We start from the raw sequence: 22,019 nt of genomic DNA, 5'->3' as shown, positions 1-22,019 counted from the left end.
TTTTCATCTCTGGGCCATGTTTTTAAATCAGCCAAGTCAGTAGTGACTAAAAGTTATAACCATCCAATGGCAACTTGTAGTCCGTTTGTTCGTTGGCATCTTCACTGACTATAACAGACTACAAAAATGCACAAATCAAGTAAAAGAAGTAACGGAGAAGATAGGTTTGAGATACAATGCAAAGAAATGTCAGGCTGGAGGGAGGTTACTAGTGGAGTTCCTCAGGGATCGGTTTTGGGACCAATCTTATTTCATCTTTTTATTACTGACCTTGGCACAAAAAGTGGGAGTGTGCAAATAAAGTTTCGGATGACACAAAGCTGGGAGGTATTGCCAATACAGAGAAGGACGGGATATCATACAGGAAGATCTGGATGTATTGTAAACTGGAGTAATAGTAATAGGATCAAATTTAATAGTGAAAAGTGCAAGGTCATGCATTTGTGGATTAATAACAAGAATTATTGTTATAAACTGGGGACTCATCAGTTAGAAGTAACAGAGGAGGAGAAGGACCTCGGAGTATTGGTTGATCACAGGAGGACTATGAGCCACTGATGTGATATGGCCGTGAAAAAAGCGAATACGGTCTTGGCATGCATTAGGCAAGGTATTTCCAGTAGAGATCAGGAGGTGTTAGTACCATTATACAAGGCACTGGTGAGACCTCATCTGGAATACTGTGTGCAGTTCTGGTCTCCCATGTTTAAGAAGGATGAATTCAAACTGGAACAGGTACAGAGAAGGGCTACGAAGATGATTCAAGGAATGGAAAACCTGTCTTATGAAAGGAGACTCAAAGAGCTTGGGTTGCTTAGCCTAACCAAAACAAGGCTGAGGGGAGATATGATTGCTCTATATAAATATATCAGAGGGAGGAGAGAGGAATGATTTAAGCTCAGTACCAATGTGGACACAAGAACAAATGGATATAAACTGGCCATCAGGAAGTTTAGACTTGAAATTAGATGAAGGTTTCTAACCATCAGAGGAGTGAAGTTCTGGAACAGCCTTTCAAGGGGAGCGGTGGAGACAAAAGACATATCTGGCTTCAAAACTAAGCTTGATAAGTTTATGGAGGGGATGGTATGATGGGATAGCCTAATTTTGGCAATTCATTGGTCTTTGACTATTAGCGGTAAATATGCCCAATGGCCTGTGATGGGATGTTAGATGGGGTGGGATCTGAGTTACTACAAAGAATTCTTTCCTGGGTGTCTGGCTGGTGAGTCTTGCCCACATGCCCACATGCTGATCGCCATATTTGGGGTTGGGAAGGAATTTTCCTCCAGGGCAGATTGGCAGAGGCTCTGGGGTTTTTTCGCCTTCCTGTGCAGCGTGGGGCATGGTTCACTTGCTGGAGGATTCTCTGCAGCTTGAGGTCTTCAAACCATGATTTGAGGACATCAGTGGCTCAGACATAGGTTAGAGGTTTGTTGCGGGAGTGGGTGGGTGAGATTCTGTGGCTTCGTTGTGCAGGAGGTCAGACCAGATGATCAGAATGGTCCCTTCTGACCTTAAAGTCTATGACTATATGACTCTTTGACTAAATGTAAAGTCATGTTAATGGGGACTATAGGGACAGAAATCAAAATTGAAGAAGAGAAACTGGAGAAGGTGGACAATTTTAAGAATCTTGGAAGTACCATCAGCCAAGATGGTACTAGTTCCGAGAAAATAATAAGAATCGGGAATGCAAATGCTGCATTTGAAAGACTCAGAAACATCTGGCAGCTCAAAAACATCTCCCTCAAGACAAAACTGAATGTGTAACAAGCAATTGTTATCGCCATCACAACATATAACAGTGAGACATGGCAACTTACCAAGAAAGATGGATGCATTTCATCACAAATGTCTGAGACGAATATAGAGAAAGGAAGACAAATGAAGTCAGAAAAATTACTGGACAAGGTACCCTCTCACAAATAATCTACAAAAGAAGACATCAGTGGCTGGTACATGTGCTGAAAATGGAAAAAGAATGCTTATCAAATACTGCCCTGGAATGGAAGCCTCAAAACACAAGAAAAAAGAGAGGAAGACTGCGAATAACATGGAAATGAACAGTTCTGAACAACATCAAGCATCTCAAGTTAAATGGGAAGATTTTGAGAGAAGGACAGTTAACAGGCAAGTGTGGGTAGCCCAATGTGAAGCAAAGCACGGGAAGGACTAATGTCTAAGTGGCCACTTAGTCTGTTTGAATTGAGTTGGACTAATGGCTCTCAAATCTCCCTTTCTCCTCCCAATTTAGGGCATATGTCGGGGGTGAGGTGTGGGATGGAGTGGACTCAATATGAGGAATGTGGCTGGTATGCTGTAGTTGCTCTGTTTTGTGCCAGTGTAACAACCATAAAGACTGTTATAAACTGGCACCATTTTTAGAGCAAGCCGGGAGCTGAGAACCAGAATTAGGGAGGTGTGCAAAGGCAGTTTAAAACCACCTGTTTCCCACTTGGAAGAATGGAGAATCTGCCTTTGTTCCTTTATGTGAGGTTTCATTCAGTTGGTGCTCTGAAATATGTGAAAGGGTAGAAAATTTAAAAAACAGTTTAGTAAATATGAGATAGAAGTCAGTGGAAATACAGCAGTTTACACCAAAATGAGGATCTGACACAATTTATGTGACTAAACACCTATTGACACAGTAATTAGAGAAACAAAATATATTGGGTCAGATTCATCCTGGTGGATAACTTCTTCAAAGTCAGTGGAGTTAAACTGGCGTGAAATTTGTCCTTTGTTTTTTAGTGGCGAACATACCAATTTGGTTTTCCTTCTTTAAAAATGTTTATGGTTTTGTAATATTTGAAGTAAATTACTGCCAAAAGTTATTGTGTTGTTTTTATAAAAAATGATAAAGCTCTCTGAGATACAATATCTGATCACAACTAAAAGATTCTGTTCTTAATTACAGATCACCAGGACATGATTATAGCTTTTCAGGACTGTCTAAAATAAAAGACAATATATATGTCAACATATTTGATGAAGTTAGGGTGGAAAAACATGAGGTAAAATTGTATAAAACACAATAACTGATTTTTTATTACATTTTTTTGAAGTTTGAAAACTAAAACAAATGTACACATCTCAACTTCTTCTTTTCTTAACAAAAGAAGCTATATGTACTATTGTTTTCTAATTTTGAATAAATTCAGTTTTTACTTTAATTAAAAACATACTAGAAATGTCTCAGCCAATCACTGTTGCCATTTGGGCCAAATCCTGTGAGGCATTGTAGCAGGGTGGTTACCCGCTCCAGCCCTGACAGGGTTAAGGCCAGCCCTGGGAGAGGGCTGGGGCTGTAAGGAAAAGCCCAGCTGGGACCACACCCCAAACAGAGGACAGCAGATCCTTATAAAAGGCTGCTAGCTTGGAGCTAGAGTAGCTCTCTCCAGTCTTGGAGGGAGCAGGGTCTGGCTGTCGGTAGCAAAGGTACTGGGAGTGAAGCAGGGCTGGGGAAGAGGAGCAGGGGAGCTCCAGCATGGCGACTCCCCAGGCTGCAGAGCCTGGTCCTAGGCTCATCCCTGAGGTACTGGGTGGTAGAGGAAGACAGCAAGTCCTACCCCTTTGCCTGTGATGACTGGCTCTTATACTGCAGTCTGCCCCAGGGAGCGGGGGCTCATTTCTGACTGGCAGTAGCCACCGGCTGATGCAAGCTGGGATTAGGGGGTTGGGGGTCCCTGGGGAGGGGAGACCCTGAGAGTGAGGGGTTACTGCCAGGGGGCAGCACCCCAGATAACGGGGCACTGGAGTCCGGGAGGGACACAGGGGCCAAGCAGTAGCAGGACACTGGCCTGCAGAGGGCACTCCAAAGTCTGGAGAGCTAATTCCCTGAGACAACCAGCAGAAGGTGCCGCAGGGGTGAGTCTGCTTGCTTACAGGCATTTGTAAAGGTCTGTGAATTCTCTTAATAGATTTTAAGGAGAAGAGTCCATAATGATCATCTAAACTATAGCAGATGTGGAAAATATTTTTATTTCAAAGAAAGAAAGAAAGAAAGAAAGAGGAACATTTTGATTCAGAAATGCCACTGTGATGCCTCATTGGGTTTGTAGTTTGGGTGCCTCAGTCCACCATTCTCCTTTATGGGCTGGCCTCTTTGGCCAGACAACATCTCCCACAACTCATTGTGGGGCCCCTTGTTGAACTATCATAGTGCATCATGGGAATCTCCATCTGTAATGCCTCATGGGAGATGTAGTCTGGCTGAAGAACCCAACCCATAGTGGAGAATGGAGGCATGAAGCAATTGAACTACAAATTCTATGAGATACTGTATCAATGTTTCTAAATTAATTTTTTTCTCTTTTGGCAGAAATTTTTCTATTTCTGGGTGTTTGGTTAGTCAACAAAAAGTCAAAAATTTCCATGGAAAGCAGATGCTTGTGTGAAAAAAATTGTTTAGTTAATAGTTTTTGATAAAAATGTTTTGACTAGCCTTACTCTATGCTGACATAACAAAACTATAATTTGAGCTAGAGTGTATATTTTAGAAAGACATAACATTTCGGTTTAGTCATCAAGTGAAGGGGAATATTCCTTATCCATTGGTTACTTGTTCCAATGGTTAATTACTTTCACTGTTACATTTTTGCATTGTGTTTCCAGGTGGAATTTCTCTGGCTTCATCTTCTAACCATTGGCTCTTGTTATACTTCTGTCTGCTAGCTTAAAGAGCTCACTAGTATCTTCTCTCTGTTTAGAATCCTTAGATATTATAGGGTGTGATCAACTCTTGATAAGGGTAAAGACAGGTAAATGGAGTTTATCACTTCTCATTTGGGTAATATGGAGTTTAGCTTGTTAGTTTATCCACTTCTTTTATTCCATTACACCACTGAATCATGTCTTAACTTTCTCTGTAATAAGCTAAATAAATTGAACTTCTTAAGTCTCTCACTAGAAGGCACGTTTTTCTGACTTTGAATTATTCTTGTGGCTCTCTTCTGAACCTTCTCCAATTCTCCTATATTACAAAATTATTTTTATGCAACACATAAATTTTTCATCAACAGCTTAATGGTTATCACGTATTGTTTTATTAAGACAGGAAACACGCCGAAATTTATGATTCATTGACTACTACTTAAACTTTTATTCTAATGGACAGTGAATATACCTTATACATTATGGCTCATTTCATATGGAGATTTTCTATAGAACTTTCTGCTCCTGTAAAATGTTCTTTTTATTGTTGCCTTTGAAGGCAATAACATTTGGGTGGATTCTTGAGTAATGCAGCATAGTTTAGAAAATAGGACCTCTGGTATAAACAATTGGTTTATATATTCTTGATAATAAGATGTATCTGGTTTTTGAGCAGTTAGCAATTTTTTATCACAGTGAAATTCTTTAAGCTATTTCCTGTAACATGACCCAGTGCAATGCTCCAGATGTTGTTATCATAGACAGTTTTGTCATCAGAAATGGAATTGCTAATAAGAAAATGTTTAACTGTCAGATGTACTGTATATAAGAACAAATAGTCACACTGCTAACTGTCTGATTACTTCCTTGTTAACTCATCTACAGGCCTCATTCCTGTAAGTAGTTGTGCTAGTGTGGCCCCCAGCATCAGCATGTATACTGCTGACTTTGGTGGCACAAAGGCAGTGCAATATTTGCTTGCATGCTAGAGTCTCAGTGAGCTATAGATTTGTAAAACTGTAATAATTTAAGAAAATTATACCCACTTCTTCTGTGACACATACAAGAAACTAGCTGATTAAGTCATTTACTTATCTATTTAATATATTTATCTTCTGAATTAACTGCTGGAGGGAGAGTGTTGAATGCTGGGAGGAAGGGGCATAAAGACATTGGAAATGAAGCAGAGAATTAGCATCCTGCAAACTGAGCATCATTTTCATTTCTCTCCTTTCCCTTCACCCTATTTCTAGGCTGTGTCAAAATCCTATCACTTATTCCGTCATAACATTTCTAAGATCTGATCTTTTCTTTCTGTCTTGCTCAGCTGAAACCCTTGCCAAAGTCGTCCTCATTTTCAGTCTTGATGACAGCAACCACCTTCTCCACACCCACATCACTATTCCCCAGTCTATTCAAATGGCAACTGACAATGGGGAATCCTTACATGGTGTAGTGCCAATATAGGCAGCTGCACACTGCCTGTTCCCCTGCTTTCTGGATGGGGTCGGGGAAGAAATACTCCAGCATGGAAAGGGGTGGAGTTGGGCAGACCACAAAGCATTCTTTCTGATCCACATCTGGTACAGTAGTCTCCATGGGACGGTTACTGCCAGCATAATTTAGAGCAGTCCTTAGGGTGCTCTAAGTTATGACAGTGGCCATTTTGGTGCAGTGTTGGGGAAGTAGAGCTTTCTTCCCTTCTTTCCTTAGCTGTGCTGACTGTAAACTGGGCATAGTTGTGGATTGAGCCTATGAGTCTTCTAGTTCACAGACAATGGGAAAGTTTTAAAAAACCTCTGGATTTTATTGTGAAAGCATTGCATTTTGAGAAAATATGGATTTATTTGTTGAACAGATTCAGTTTTTTATGAGCAGCTCATTGGTTCTATGAATACCTTGTTGAGTCTGTTCAGCTTGGTATTGATTGCCTTTTGTTACCACAGCCACAATTGAAAACATATATAGAGATAGATATAGATGTGTATGTATATGCTATAATAAGCTTCCAAAGGTTATGGAATCAGTGTCAGCTAAGACACACACACACTCTCTCTCTCCCTCTCTCTCTCTCTCTCTCTTAACTACAGCTAACCCTGACTATCTATTTCAATAGGATACTTGTCTTAAGGGTTGCAGTGGCCACTCGTATATAAGAAAGAACTGGTTTGGATCAGTTACTTTTCCTTTCTCTGCTCTTCTGGAACAATCAAAGGTAATTATAATAAAAACATTTAAAAAATTTCTGTTGTATCAGCACAAACCCTTAAGAGCTTTTTCTTTTGGTGAAAGCAAGATTTTAAAATGTTTACATTGTCGATAGCAATGATCTGCATACATTGGAAAGAATACATTTTTTATCATTGTGTAAATCCTGTGGACTTTACCATTTGTTTGTGAACACAGCTAATCTTTCCCTGCATAGTCAAGGGAGATAAAAAATACAATCTAATTTGCAATAGCAATTCCAAGACACAAACTTCTTCCAAAATCTTTTCATAAGAGCACTGGTTTTGACTCCATTTGCCACAGCAGTGAAAGCCTATCTGTTCAGAAACTGCTTTTCCATAGGGTGAGGGGAAGTAAAAGGCTGAGGGGAAACTGCACAGAAGTTTGCAAGAGCCAAATAGAAAGTTCCAAGGAGAATTGAGGATTCAGCCAGAGCACTCGGCTAATCTTAGTCAAGCTGTAGACTCTTTTGCTGACCCAAGGAAAATAAGACCTTGTTATTGCTTGAGAGGACTATAGGAAAATGCCGTAGTAGTGACCTAAAGGGGAGAGACAGAGGGTATGTCTACACTACAAAATTAGATCAATTTAATAGAAGTTGATGTTTTAGAAATCAATTTGATACAGTCAATTGTGTGTGTTCCCACTATGTGCATTAAGTCAGTGGTGTGCATCCACAGTACCAAGGCTAGTGTCGACTTTCGGAGCGTTGCACTGTGGTAGCTATCCCACAGTTCCCGCAGTCTCCGCCGCCCACTGGAATTCTGGATTGAGCTCCCAATGCCTGATGGGGCAAAAACATTGTTGTGGGTGGTTCTGGGTACATGTCATCAGGCCCCCCCACCCTCCGTGAAAGCAATGGCAAAAAATCGTTTCTTGCCTTTTTTCCTGGGTTACCCGTGCAGATGACATACCATGGTAAGCATGGAGCCCGCTCAGCTTACTGTCACCATACGTCTCCTGGGTGGTGCTGACAGATGTGGTACTGCATTGCTACACAGCAGCAGCTCCTTGCCTTTGCAAGTTAGCAAAGACAGTTAGCAGCCATATTGCACCGTCTGCTGCTGTCTCCTGGTTGCTCCTGGCCGACCTCGGTACGGTCGGTTGCGGGCGCCTGGGCAGACATGGGTGCTCCTGGCTGACCTCAGTGAGATCGGTTGGGGGTGCCTGGGCAGACATGCGTGCTCCAGGCCGGCCTCGGTGAGGTCGGTCGGGGGCACCTGGACATAAATGGGAGTGACTCCAGGTCATTCTCTTCTTTAAGTTTTGTCTAATGGAGATTCAGTCCTGCCTGGAATATCATGCGAGCTGGAGGCTTTTGCCTCAGGCTGCTCTCCGAGCTGGCAGCACCATGCGATCGCACCTACCCCAGCCTACCCCTTGCCCCCATGGCTCATGAAGCCTGGACAGTAGTAAGGAGCAGTTCAACTATAAGCTGAACAAGTGCATAATGGTGGTAGAATGTGCCTTTGGACATTTAAAAGCTCACTGACGCTGTTTGCTGACTAGGCTGTTTGCGATTAGAAGAGCACAGCAAGGCGTGCTGCACATCACAGAGGCTTTGAAAACCAGTTTCATGACTGGCCAGGCTTCGGTGTGACAGTTGTGTGTGTTTCTCCTTGATGCAAACCCACCCCCTTGGTTGATTTTAATTCTCTGTAAGCCAATCCTGTAAGCCATGTCGTCAGTCACCCATCCCTCCACGAGAGCAACTGCAGAAAATCGTTTCGCGCCTTTTTTCTGTGCAGATGCCATACCACGGCAAGCATGGAACCTGCTCAGATCACCGTGGCAGTTATGAGCACTGTAAACGCCACACACATTATCCTGCAATATATGCAGCTTCAACAGCAGGCGAGGAGGCGATGGCAGTACAGTGATGAGAGTGATGAGGACATGGACACAGACTTATCTCAACGCATGGGCCCTGATAAGTTGGACATCATGGTGGTAATGGAGCAGGTTCATGCCATGGAATGCCGATTCTGGGCCCAGGAAACAAGCACAGATTGGTGGGACTGCATAGTGTTGCAGGTCTGGGATGATTCCCAGTGGCTGTGAAACTTTTGCATGCCTAAGGGCACTTTCATGGAACTTTGTGACTTGCTTTCCCCTGCCCTGAATTGCAAGAATACCAAGATGAGAGCAGCCCTCACAGTTCACAAGCGAGTAGCAATAGCCCTTTGGAAGCTTGCAACGCCAGACAGCTACCGGTCAGTCGGGAATCAATTCGGAGTGGGCAAATCTACTGTGGGGGCTGCTGTGATCCAAGTAGCCAACGCGATCACTGAGCTGCTGCTATCAAGGGTAGTGACTCTGGGAAATGTGCAGGTCATAGTGGATGGCTTTCCCTAACTGTGGTGTGGCGATAGACGGAACACATATCCCTATCTTTGGACCGGAGCACGAAGGCAGCCAGTACATAAACCAAAAGGGGTAGTTTTCAGTGGTGCTGCAAGCACTGGTGGATCACAAGGGATGTTTCACCAACATCAACGTGGGATGGCTGGGAAACGTACATGACACTCGCATCTTCAGGAACTCTGATCTGTTTGAATAGCTGGAGAAAGGGACTTACTTTCCAGATCAGAAAATAACCATTGGGGATGTTGAAATACCTATAGTTATCCTTGGGGACCCAGCCTACCCCTTAATGCCATGCTCATGAAGCTGTACACAGGCAGCCTGGACAGTCGTCAGGAGCTGTTCAACTATAGTCTGAGCAAGTGCGGAATGGTGGTAGAATATGCATTTGGACGTTTAAAAGCACACTGGTGCAGTTCACTGACTTGGTTAGACCTCAGCAAAACCAATATTCCCATCGTTATTACTGCTGGCTATGTGCTCCACATTATCTGTGAGAGTAAGGGGGTGGGAGGTTGAGGCAAATCGCCTGGCCGCTGATTACGTGCAGCCAGAACTAGGGCAGTTAAAAGAGCACAGCAGGGCATGCTGCGCATCAGAAAAGCTTTGAAAACCAGTTTCATGACTGACCAGGCTACGGTGTGAAAGTTTCTCCTTTTGTTTCTCCTTGATGAAAACCCGCCCCCTTGGTTCACTCTACTTCCCTGTAAGCAAACCTCCCTCCCCTCCCCCCTTTGATCACTGCTTGCAGAGGCAATAAAGTCATTGTTGTTTCAAATTCATGCATACTTTATTAATTCATCACACAAATGGGGGGTAGCCCGGGAGAGGTGTGGGAGGAGGGAAGCCATTTTTACAATCTTCTGTTATTTGAACTATTTAAAATGAACTGCACAACTTCTGTATGATTTTTTTCACCCACGTTTGATGTTCTCCTAGCTCCTTAGATTTTAAGCATTGCTGCTATTAGGTTAAGTGTGGTGTTCTAAATTTCACTGTATATTTTCCTGGGACTGAAGTCTGCACTCATGGTGTAAGACTGTTTCCCCAGGTAGAGGCACCATGTGTTCTTTAACTTGATACAGGGTATGACTTCCTTTAGAACCCCCAAAAAGGTTCTCCTGTTTAAAATTTGAGGATTGTTGCCCTTACCCAGAATCTAGCGAGTGGAATCTCTGTAAAAAAAAAAAGCATTAAAATTACATTTATTTCCTTTTATTGCACATGATATAATTTGGATCGTTATGACCTTTATATTTTGTTATAACATCTCTTGCACTGAAGTTTGTTTATTTTTACCTAATATAATCATCTAAATATGTTCACAGATCTGTGGTACATTTCAAGTAAATACGCCACCAGTTTTGCTTGGCTACACTTGGAGCAAGCCCTGTGTATCTCCTAAAGAACATTGTGGACAGAATTTAAAAGAATATACCTTTTTAACCATCTTTGCTACGATTGAACCTCAGCTATCTTCTGTTGAAAATGATTTAGAATCAGATAAGGTTGGCATTTATACTTAATATGCATCATCAAAATGAAGACTTTCAGAGTAGGCTAAATTTGTTTCTTAAAGCAAATGGTAATTCTTTTGGGGTATTTTATATTTTAAAGTCAGTCTTTGAAATTATATTAACATGTAATTATGATTCTAGTTTGCAGATCATGAAGATGAAACACTTTTGCAAAGAGCATGCATTTTTAAAAAAAATTGCAAGGCAAAATTTCCAAAAAGAAGAATAATAACCTCTGTTTTTGATAATGAAGGACGAAATATTTTAGTTACAAAATATATTAGGGCACTAAATCCACCACAGCTGCTAGTAGATATGTATCTTGATGATCCTAATGCAACTTTTGTAAGTATGAGTTTATTTTCTATCATACAGTAAGAAATTCAGAACTGTTGAAATTAGTCTTTGACATTCCTGAATTACTATTATAATTCACCTTTTTTCTCTGTAGCTGCTATAGAAGTTCATATTTATTACATTAGTAATTCTTGATAGCAAGAAACTTAGATTAACTGTAGTTTTATATTTTTGAATAATCCAAAATTGAGATCTATTCAGTAGATATTTATGACATGTGTGCCCTGGTATTTACATATATTTCTATTTCATTTATAGGATCTTATTTCTCAATTTGTGTCTTTAATTCCTTGTGTATCAGATACATTGGATGAAAATGCTGATGTTGATATTTGGATGACATCAGAGGTAATAATCATATATTAAATAATAGATGTAGATGAGTTAATAGATTGTTGAAGTAATCCGTTTTACGTGCATTAAAATTCTGCATGAAAAATATTTTGGTTTACAGAGCAAAAAGCCAAATCTTGACTACTTGCCAACCACAGATTCAGCCTTATGTCATCCTTTAGCCCAGTCAAGTCCATAAAAAAGGGGAATGAGCTCTCAGGAAACTTCACAAGCTGAATCATGTGGAGTTTGTGAGAAATCCTCCCTCAGTGAGTAGGGTGGGAGTAGGGGGGTTTACATAGGAGGCAAGGCTGTCTCCAAAACCTTCAGATTCCAGATATACCTATGTTATCTCTGTGTCCCTCTTCCACCAATAGACAGCTTTCTGAGGAGTGTGCTGTCACTGGCAATCTCCTTGGCTTCTGCTCTGCATTCTATGACTAGATGGGGAGATGACAGCATAAAATTTCTAGTAAATAGCTTATTCTTTACCATTTTCTATTTAGCATTGCATCAATTTGGCTGTTGGAAATAAAGAAGAGCATGCAGTGCTTCTGTGTAACTACCTTCTGTATTTTGGGAAAAAAGCATGGGTACTGTTGGGAACATCAGTGTTAGAAGTAAGTGCCATAATTTAAAAAATGTTTAAATCTTCATTGGTTTCATCCCCCACTACAGCATAAACAATGCAATGTGCTAAAGAGAATAAAATATATAGTCAATAACATACCAAGACAAATATATTGGAAACATCAGGATTGCCATGCCATATCAGACCAGTGGTGCATCTAGTCCAACATCCTGTCTTCCACAGTGACCAGTACCACTGTCTAAGAGGAAGGTGCACTAAACCCCATTGTGGACAACTATGGAGTAGTTTTCATTAACGGACATTTCTTCCTAGCTCCCCATTAGTTAGAGCTTGGTTTGCAGCCTGGATGATTTCATCATCTAAGTAAATGTTTAATCCTCTGAGAATCCTACTAGGCTCTTGGCTTCAATGACATCGGTGAAAATGAGTTCCACAGCTTAATTATGTGTTATGTAAAAGTATTGATTCAGTTTTAAATTTGTTGCTTTTCATTTTCACTGAATGTCCCCTTATTCTTATGATGAGAAGAATTAAATATGACACCATCCAGTTTGCCTTCTCTATTACATTTGTTGTTTTACATATCTCTAGTGTGTCCTCTTTATTCATCTCCTCTTTAAACAGCCCCATTCTTTTCAGTCTCTTCTAATCTGGTTACAGCATTCATATTTGAAATCAAAGTGAATAGCTATGTGAGTGAGGCTTGTAAGATTAGGCCCTATTTTCAAAAGATAGAGAAATATTCATGAGGCAGCATTGGGTAAACTTGCCCTTGCTGCACTTTCAATAAACAGAAGACTACAATCTGTTGGGATGTCAGCCTGGCACCTTTCACTAAAGAAAAATAAACTGTTTGTAAAAGGCTGAGGAAAAGTAAATATTGGAAGCTCATTTTACTTTCTTCATTGGAATTGCGTGTATAGATATATGTATAAAATTGATGACATCTACTTTTTGTTGGTAGGGGAAAGTGGCATATGTATTAACGCATGAAAATGAAGAATATTTCCTTTGGAATCCCTTGAATGGACAGTGTTATAAACAGTTTGATACATTTTGTCCCTTACAGAGTATTGACTGCTTAATCAATAGGGAAAACGTAAGTATGTAAAATTAAATCAAAAGAGACAAGGAATAGTGTCATGTTAGTTATAGACCAAGTATTAGGCCATATTTTAAGGGATCAAATAAAGTAATGTAGAATTTACAAAGAATAGGATTCAGGATATTTATATCATTTTAGAGACAGCAAAACTTTGCTGCTTTGCTAGCTAACTAGTATTCAGTATGTTACTACTGTATAGAAACTAATAAGGTTCTACTCAGGTCTTTAGATGCTGTCTAGTATTTTAGTATGACTGAATCTGTGAGATCCCCAACATTTTGTTATGATTCTGCATCATATGTTTCATCCACACCATCTTCCACAATGGTGGTGGAGAATAGGATATTTTAATTGTGTTATCTCTTGAAATTTTCAATAATTAAATAGAGAGGAAGAAATATTACTACCATGATAAACTATGGGATAAGAACAACTTCAGATACTGTACATAGACTAAGATAGAAGACAGAAAGAAGAAGAAGGCAGCAGTTAACAACAGCAGGACTAGAGCAGCAAAGGCCAAAGCTCAAAAAGAGTATGCTGAAGCTCACAGAGTAGTGAAGAGGAGTATTAGGAAGGATAAGAGAGATTATGTGGATGGACTGGCAACAGAAGCGGAGCAGGCAGCATACAGTGGCAACATGAAACAGCTGTATGACACCATCAAGCGACTGTCTGGAAAGTTCAGCAAGCCAGAACGTCCCGTTAAAGACAAGCAGGGAAAGTCTATAACAGGAATAGAACAACAGATGAATAGATGGGCGGAGCACTTTGAGGAACTCCTGAATAGACCAGCACCACTAAATCCACCAGACATTGACCCAGCTAACGAGGACCTTCCAATCAATTGCGACAAACCAACCAGAGACGAGATCAGAAAAGCCATCATCATGATGAAGAACAGGAAGGCGGCTGGACCTGACGATATTCCAACAGAGGCCCTGAAAGTAGACCTGGAAGCTTCAGTGGAAATGCTGTACCCGCTTTTTGAGAAGATATGGGAAGAAGAAGCGATTCCAGCAGACTGGAAAGAGGGATACCTGATCAAAATCCCTAAGAAAGGAGACCTTAGCAACTGTGCCAACTACAGAGGAATCACACTTCTGTTGGTGCCTGGGAAGGTCTTCAATCGAGTCCTCTTAGAGAGAATGAAGGATGTAGTCGATCCACAGCTACGAGATGAGGAGGCAGGTTTCCGGCAGACTAGATCATGCACGGACCAGATAGCAACGCTCCGCATCATAGTTGAGCAGTCTATGGAGTGGAACTCCTCGTTGTATATCAACTTTGTTGACTATGAGAAAGTGTTCGATAGCATGGATCGAGACACCCTCTGGAAGCTCCTTTGGCATTATGGCATCCCAGCAAAGGTGGTCAACTTGATTAAGAACTCATATGACGGCATACACTGTAGAGTGATCCATGGAGGGCAGCTCACAAACAGCTTCCAGGTATGAACCGGAGTCAGACAAGGATGTTTGTTGTCACCATTTGTCTTTCTCCTCGTCATTGATTGGATTATGAAGACATCCACTTACGAGCGTAGGAATGGAATTCAGTGGACGTTGTGGACCCAGCTTGATGACCTGGACTTTGCTGACGATCTTGCACTCCTTTCACACAGCAAACAGCAGATGCAAGAGAAGATCAACGTAGTGGCTGCCACGTCATCACAGGTTGGCCTCAACATCCACAAGGACAAGACCAAGATCCTCAAGATTAACTCCATCAGCAATGACCCAGTCACACTGAATGGAAGCCCCCTGGAAGAAGTGCAGTCCTTCACCTACTTAGGCAGCATCATCGACCAGCGGGGTGGCACAGACGCAGACATCAAAGCAAGGATTGGTAAGGCAAGAGAAGCCTTCCTACAGCTCAAGAATATCTGGAGCTCCAGAGAGCTATCTTTGGCAATAAAGATTCGACTGTTCAATTCCAATGTGAAACCAGTCTTGGAGCTGAAACCTGGAGGACAACTAAAACAACTACTAGGAAGATCCAGACCTTCATTAATAGCTGCCTTAGAAGGATTCTTCAGATCCGCTGGCCAGACACCATCAGTAACATCCACCTCTTGGAGAGGACTCGTCAACCTCCAGCAGAGGAGGAAATTAGAAGAAGGTGGGGCTGGATAGGACACACACTACGCAAGCAGCCAACCAGACAGGCATTGCGGTGGAACCCCCAAGGCAAGTGGAAAAGAGGCCGTCCAAGAAACACCTGGCGATGCAACCTTCCGGCTGATTGCACAAAAATGGGCTATACCTGGAACCAGTTAGAGCAAATGGCCCAGGATAGAGGACTCTGGAGATCTGTTGTTGGCGGCCCATACCCCGATTGGGGTGACGGGCATGAATGAATGACATAGGAGTGTATAAAGCACTTTGCAGACTACTACATGAAAGTGTATTGTTTCTTTAAGAGCATTATTTTTATTTTATTTTGGAGTATGCTAAACACTTCAGATCTGTACTGCAGATTCTTAAAGTATGGGTCTGATCTTCCAGTGTTCTTAATGCCCTCAAATCTTGACTTCAGCGAGAGGCAAGAGCACTTAGCATCTCAAGTAATACCCATTGCAGGAATGGGTTCTTCAGTAGTTCCTCTGCACCATAAAGACAGCAATGTTTTTGGTCCATAGGTTAGGACTACAGCTGAACATGAGGAAATCCATTCTAAGATTGGTGCAAAGTATAGAGTTCATAGAGGCCTCCTTAGATGCAGTATCAGCCAGAGCTTTTTTTACCTTCCTATGGACAGGTTCATGACATTAACAAACCTTGTATCAAAAATTCAAATCAGTCCACAGACATCAACAAAATGGCAGATCCTCGCATTATAGTGTTTTTCAAGGACAAAGTTTCATGTCCACTTCCAAAATTTTTACCTGTTATCATCTGAATTTCATATCAGTTAGGTCACACATTTCCCAATTTTCTTCCCAAAACCACACCAGACCAGGGAATATGCTGCCTTCCATATCTTAGATGTCAGGAGGGAGCTAGCCTTTTTATTTGGACAGAACCAGGTCATTCAGAAAATCTCCAAGACTGTGTCAATTGCTGACAGGTCCAAAGGGTCCACAATTTCTGCCCAGAGGCTCTCTAGGTGGATTTTTGAATGTATTATTTCTTGCTATGAATCCGACGATTTACAATCTACCTCTATGATATTGGCCCACACCGTGAGATTACTTTCTACTTCTATGGTATTACTAAAAAATGTTCCCATTTTTGAGATCTGCAAAGCTGCAAATTGGTTTTCAGTACATATATTCTCCGAGCACTATATGTTGGTTCATTCTTCTAGATCAGATGCTCCTCTTGGGAACACATTTTGTCTTTAGTATTAGACTCAGCTCTGAAGCTCACTTCTTCTGTTGAGTATACTGCTCGGAAGTCACCTGAAGTCAAGTATGCATAGGGACATTACTCAAAGAAGAAGGAAGGTAACTCAGCTTGTGCAGTAACTGGAGTTCTTTGAGATGTGTGTCCTGTGGGTGCTCCACTACCCCCAATCTTTCCCTTCTGCTTTGGAGTTTCCTCTGTGGGACTTAGTGGTGGAGAAGGAACTGAAGATGGTTCTCCCACACAGTCCTACATATCCTCTGTGCAAGGCACAAGGATGTGTAGGACACATGTGTGGGGTGAATGGGGACTACTAGCAAAAATCTCCAGTCAAAGGCTCATGGGGTGAAGGCATGCAATGAGCACCCACAAGGACACACATCTTGAAGAATTCCAGTTACTGCATAGCATAAGTAGCCTCTCCTTTTCCACACTTTCCTCTCATACCTTGAGTCCTGAGGAATCCTAGAATCATAGACTTTAAGGTCAGAAGGGGCCATCAGCTAGCCTGACCTCCTGCACAACGCAGACCACAGACTCTCACCTACCCACTCCTGTATCAAACCTCTGTCTGAGCCATTGAAGTCCTCAAATCATGATTTAAAGACTTTAAAGTGCAGAGAACCTTCCAGCAAGTGACCCATGCCCCAAGCTGCAGAGGAAGGCGAAAACCCCCCAGAGCCTCTGCCAATCTGCCCTGGAAGAAAATTCCTTCCCGAACCCAGATATGGCAATCAGCTAAACCCTGAGCATGTGGGCAAGACTCACCAGCCAGACACCCAGGAAAGAATTCTTTGTAGTAACTCAGATCCCACCCCATCTAATATCCCATCACAGGCCATTGGGCATATTTACCGCTAATAGTCAAAGACCAATTAATTGCCAAAATTAGGCTATCCCATCATACCATCCTCTCCATAAATTTATCAAGCTTAGTCTTGAAGCCAGATAAGTCTTTTGCCCCCACTACTTCTCTTGGAAGGCTGTTCCAGAACTTCACTCCTCTGATGGCTAGAAACCTTCATCTAATTTCAAGTCTAAACTTCCTGATGGCCAGTTTATATCCATTTGTTCTTGTGTCCACATTGGTACTGAGCTCAAATCATTCCTCTCCCTCCCTGGTATTTATTCCTCTGATATATTTATAGAGAACAATCATATCTCCCCTCAGCCTTGTTTTGATTAGGCTAAACAAGCCGAGCTCTGTGAGTCTCTTTTCATAAGATGGGTTTCCATTTCTCGGATCATCCAAGTAGCCCTTCTCTGTACCTGTTCCAGTTTGAATTCATCCTTCTTAAACATGGGAGACCAGAACTGCACACAATATTCCAGATGAGGTCTCACTAGTGCCTTGTATAATGGTACTAACACCTACTTATCTCTACTGAAATACCTTGCCTGATTCATCCCAAGACCTCATTAGCTTTTTTCACGGCCATATCACATTGGCGGCTCAGTCATCCAGTGATCAACCAATACTCCGAGGTCCTTCTCCTCCTCTGTTACTTCCAACTGATGCGTCCCCAGCTTATAACAATAATTCTTGTTATTAATCCCCAAATGCATGACCTTTCACTTTTCACTATTAAATTTCGTCCTATTACTATTACTCCAGTTTACGAGGTCATCCAGATCTTCCTGTATGATATCCCAGTCCTTCTCTGTGTTGGCAATACCTCCCAGCTTTGTGTCATCCGCAAACTTTATTAGCACATTCCCACTTTTTGTGCCAAGGTCAGTAATAAAAAGATTAAATAAGATTGGTTCCCAAAACCGATCCCTGAGGAACTCCACTAGTAACCTCCCTCCAACCTGACAGTTCACCTTTCAGTATGACCTGTTGTAGTCTCCCCTTTAACCAGTTCCTTATCCACCTTTTAATTTTCATATTGATTCCTATCTTTTCCAATTTAGCTAATAATTCCCCATGTGGAACCGTATCAAATGCCTTACTGAAATCAAAGTAAATTAGATCCACTGCGTTTCCTTTGTTTAAAAAAATGTTACCTTCTCAAAGAAAGATATCAGGTTGGTTGTTTGGCACAATCTACCTTTTGTAAAACCATGTTGTATTTTGTCCCAATTACCGTTGACCTCAATGTCCTTAACTACTTTCTCCTTCAAAATTTTTCCAAGTACTTGCATACCACAGATGTCAAACTAACAGGCCTGTACTTGCCCAGATCACTATTTTTTCCTTTTTTAAAGATAGGAACTATGGGTATGGCTACACTTACAAATCTGCAGCACTGGTAGTTGCAGCGCTGGTCGTCCAGCTGTGCAGGGCCAGCGCTGGTGTGTGGCCACACTCACAGCTACCAGCGCTGGTGTGTGGCCACATTTACAGCATTTGCAGCGCTGTTGGGAGTGATGCATTATGGACAGCTATCCCAGCGTTCAAGTGGCAGCAACGTGCTTTTCAAAAGAGGGGGGTGGAGTGGGGTCTAGTGTGACAGGGAGCGGGCGAGAGAGAGAGAGTGGATTTTTGGAGCCAACACTGTGTGTTACCTTCCTGCCTTGAAAAATCAGAACATATTCCCGATCCCTTACCCTTAACTCTTAACTGCAAACAGCCTGCAGCCAACGGACTCCCTCTCTCCCCTCTGCCCCGTTTCTGTCAAGCAAACACTCACTCCCTGCCTGCCTCATTATCTCATTTGATTGTTCACAGATTGATCACAGCAAACAGGAGCTGTGTTTGTAGATAAGCAGCTCCGGGATCAACGGATCAACGGAGCTCCGGAGCTCCGAGTTAACAACAAAACAAAGAGAGTAATTTATAAAAGCATTCTGGGATATCTGCTAATACCCTGGAGGCCAATAACAGTGCTGGTGTGTGGCCACACTTGATGACCAGCGCTGCAGCACCAGCGCTGCAATCTTTATTCCCCATGCTGAGCCAGGTGTACGGCCAGCGCTGCAGCCAGGGAGTTGCAGCACTGGATGTGCCCTGCAGGTGTGGACACTTACTGATTGCAGCGCTGGAAAGCCTCCACCAGCGCTGCAACTCGCAAGTGTAGCCATACCCTATGTTAGCAGTTCTCCAGTCACATGGTACAACCCCCGAGTTTACAGATTCATTAAAAATTCTTGATAATGGGCTTGCAATTTCATGTGCCTGTTCCTTTAATATTCTTGGATGAAGATTATCTGGGGCCCCCGATTTAGTCCCATTAAACTGTTCGCGTTTGGCTTCTACCTCGGATGTGGTAATATCTACCTCCATATCCTTATTCCCACTTGTCATCCTACCATTATCCCTAAGCTCCTCATTAAAGACTGAGGCAAAGTATTTGTTTAGATATTGAGCCATGCCTAGATTATCCTTAACCTCCACTCCATCTTCAGTGTTTAGCGGTCCCACTTCTTTCCTTGTTTTCTTCTTATTTAAATGGCTATAGATCCTTTTACTATTGGTTTTAATTCCCTTTGCAAGGTCCAACTCTACATGGCTTTTGTCCTTTCTCACTTTATCCCTACATGTTCTGATCTCAATAAAGTAGCTTTCCTTGCTAATCACTCCCATCTTCCATTCCTTGTAGGCTTTCTGCTTTTTCTTAATCACCTCTCTGAACTGCTTGCTCATCCAGCTTGGTCTACAACTCCTGCCTATGAATTTTTTCCCATTTCTTGGGATGCAGGCTTCTGATAGTTTCTGCAACTTTTACTTGAAGTAATTCCAGGCCTCTTCCACCTTTAGACCCACAAGTTCTTCAGTCCAATCCACTTCCCTAACTAATTTCCTTAAATTTTTAAAGTTAGCCCTTTTGAAATCAAAAACCCTAGTCACAGCTCTATTTTTTGTTTATCCTTCCATTTAGTTTAAACTAAATTAGCTGCTGATTTCTCGAACCAAGGTTGTCCCTTACAACCATTTCTTCTATGAGGTCCTCACTACTCACCAAAACCAAATCTAAAATAGCATCCCCTCTTGTTGGTTCAGCAACTACCTGGTGAAGGAATCCATCAGCTATCGCATCCAGGAATATCAGAGCCCTATTATTATTACTAGCACTTGTCCTCCAGTCTATATCTGGGAAGTTAAAGTCTCCCATGATCACACAATTCCCATTAGTATTTACTTCATTAAAAACATTAAAGAGCTCTCTATCCATATCCAAATCAGATCCCGGTGGTCTATAGCACACCCCAAGCACTATCCCAGGGGAGGCTCTAGTAGTAGCTTTCTTCCCCAATGTGATTTTTGCCCAGACAGACTCTGTCTTATCCATTCCATCCCTTCTTATTTCTTTACAGTCTACCTCATCACTGATATACAGTGCTACACCACCACCCATGCCTTTATTTCTGTCTTTCCTAAACAGCACATATCCTTCAATACCTGTACTCCAGTCATGACTACTATTCCACCATATTTCTGTTATCCCTATAATATCCAGTTTCACTTCCTGCACCAGTAACTCTAGTTCCGCCATTTTGTTATACAGGCTCCTCGCATTCGTGTACAAACATCTTAATTTTTGCTGTTTGGTTTCACTCACATTCTTTACCCGATTAGGCCCAGACATTCTATGCCCAGTATCACCTATTAGAATGGTATCTGCACTACCCTTCCTCCTTACATCTATTCTCCTACCCACAGGTGTATCCTTTCTTACTTCGTTTTCTTCCCTCTCAATGTTAAAATCCGGGATGGAGATTACCTGGACATCTCCCAACCACCTCCCCCCAATTCCTAGTTTAAAGCTCTCTTAATCAGTTGTGCCAGCCTCCATCCTAGATGTCTATTTCCTTCCCTACTCTGGTGAAGTCCATCCTGAGAGAACAGTCCTCTGTCCATGAATGCCTCCCAGTCAGGGGCGGCTCTAGGCACCAGCGGGCCAAGCGCCCGCTTGGGGCGGCATCCTGGGGAGGGCGTCATTTGGCTCCGGTGGAGCTCCCGCCGGCATGCCGGCAGCAGGTCCACCGGAGCCCGGGACTAGCGGACCTGCCGCAGTCATGCCTGCGGCGGGTCCCGTCTTCCCGCGGCTCCGGTTGAGCTCCCGCAGGCATGACGCGGCTGCGGCAGGTCCGCTTCGTCCGGGCTCCGGTGGACCTGCCGCAGGCATGCCGGCGGGAGCTCAACCGGAGCCAAATGCCGCCCTCCCCAGGATGCCGGAGCCGCGGGAAGAGGGGACCCGCCGCGGGACTGGGGAAGGGCGGCGCAGCGCTCCGCGCTGCTTGGGGCAGCCTACTTTGTAGAGCCGCCCCTGCTCCCAGTGGCCATATATCCCAAAACCCTCCTTATAGCATCACTGCCTGAGCCATCTGTTGATCATCATAATCTTGTCACACCTTTGTTGCCCTTCTCTAGGAACAGGCAGAATCCCACTGGAGATCACCTGAGCCTCGATTTCCTTAAGCATGTTCCCCAGCCTGGCATAGTCTCCCTTGATACATTCCAGCGAGAATCTAGCCATATCATTTGTTCCCACATGAAGGACAATCAGCGGATTCTTTCCCGCTCCCGTTAGTATCCTCTTCAGCCTCAGGTCTACATCCCATATCTTAGCACCTGG

At 42.6% G+C, this 22,019-nt stretch overlaps 1 protein-coding gene across 5 annotated transcripts in view; it reads left to right on the top strand.

The window, feature by feature from the left end:
- Window positions 1-22,019, top strand: part of CC2D2B (coiled-coil and C2 domain containing 2B) — a 112,399-nt gene that overhangs the window by 77,011 nt on the left and 13,369 nt on the right. For all 5 annotated transcript variants that reach the window (XM_039482535.1, XM_039482533.1, XM_039482536.1 and 2 more), the window contains 7 exons: window positions 2,921-3,017; window positions 6,773-6,871; window positions 10,578-10,757; window positions 10,908-11,111; window positions 11,382-11,471; window positions 11,963-12,076; window positions 13,013-13,147. In XM_039482535.1, coding sequence (XP_039338469.1) covers window positions 2,921-3,017; window positions 6,773-6,871; window positions 10,578-10,757; window positions 10,908-11,111; window positions 11,382-11,471; window positions 11,963-12,076; window positions 13,013-13,147 — 919 coding nt within the window. The remainder of the gene's footprint in view (window positions 1-2,920; window positions 3,018-6,772; window positions 6,872-10,577; window positions 10,758-10,907; window positions 11,112-11,381; window positions 11,472-11,962; window positions 12,077-13,012; window positions 13,148-22,019) is intronic.

This window comes from Mauremys reevesii, linkage group 7 (assembly GCF_016161935.1).
Source record: "Mauremys reevesii isolate NIE-2019 linkage group 7, ASM1616193v1, whole genome shotgun sequence".
In the NCBI taxonomy this organism is placed as follows: domain Eukaryota; kingdom Metazoa; phylum Chordata; order Testudines; family Geoemydidae; genus Mauremys; species Mauremys reevesii.
Note: the sequence above shows the minus strand (reverse complement) of the source record. Positions and strands in the feature narration are given on the sequence as shown.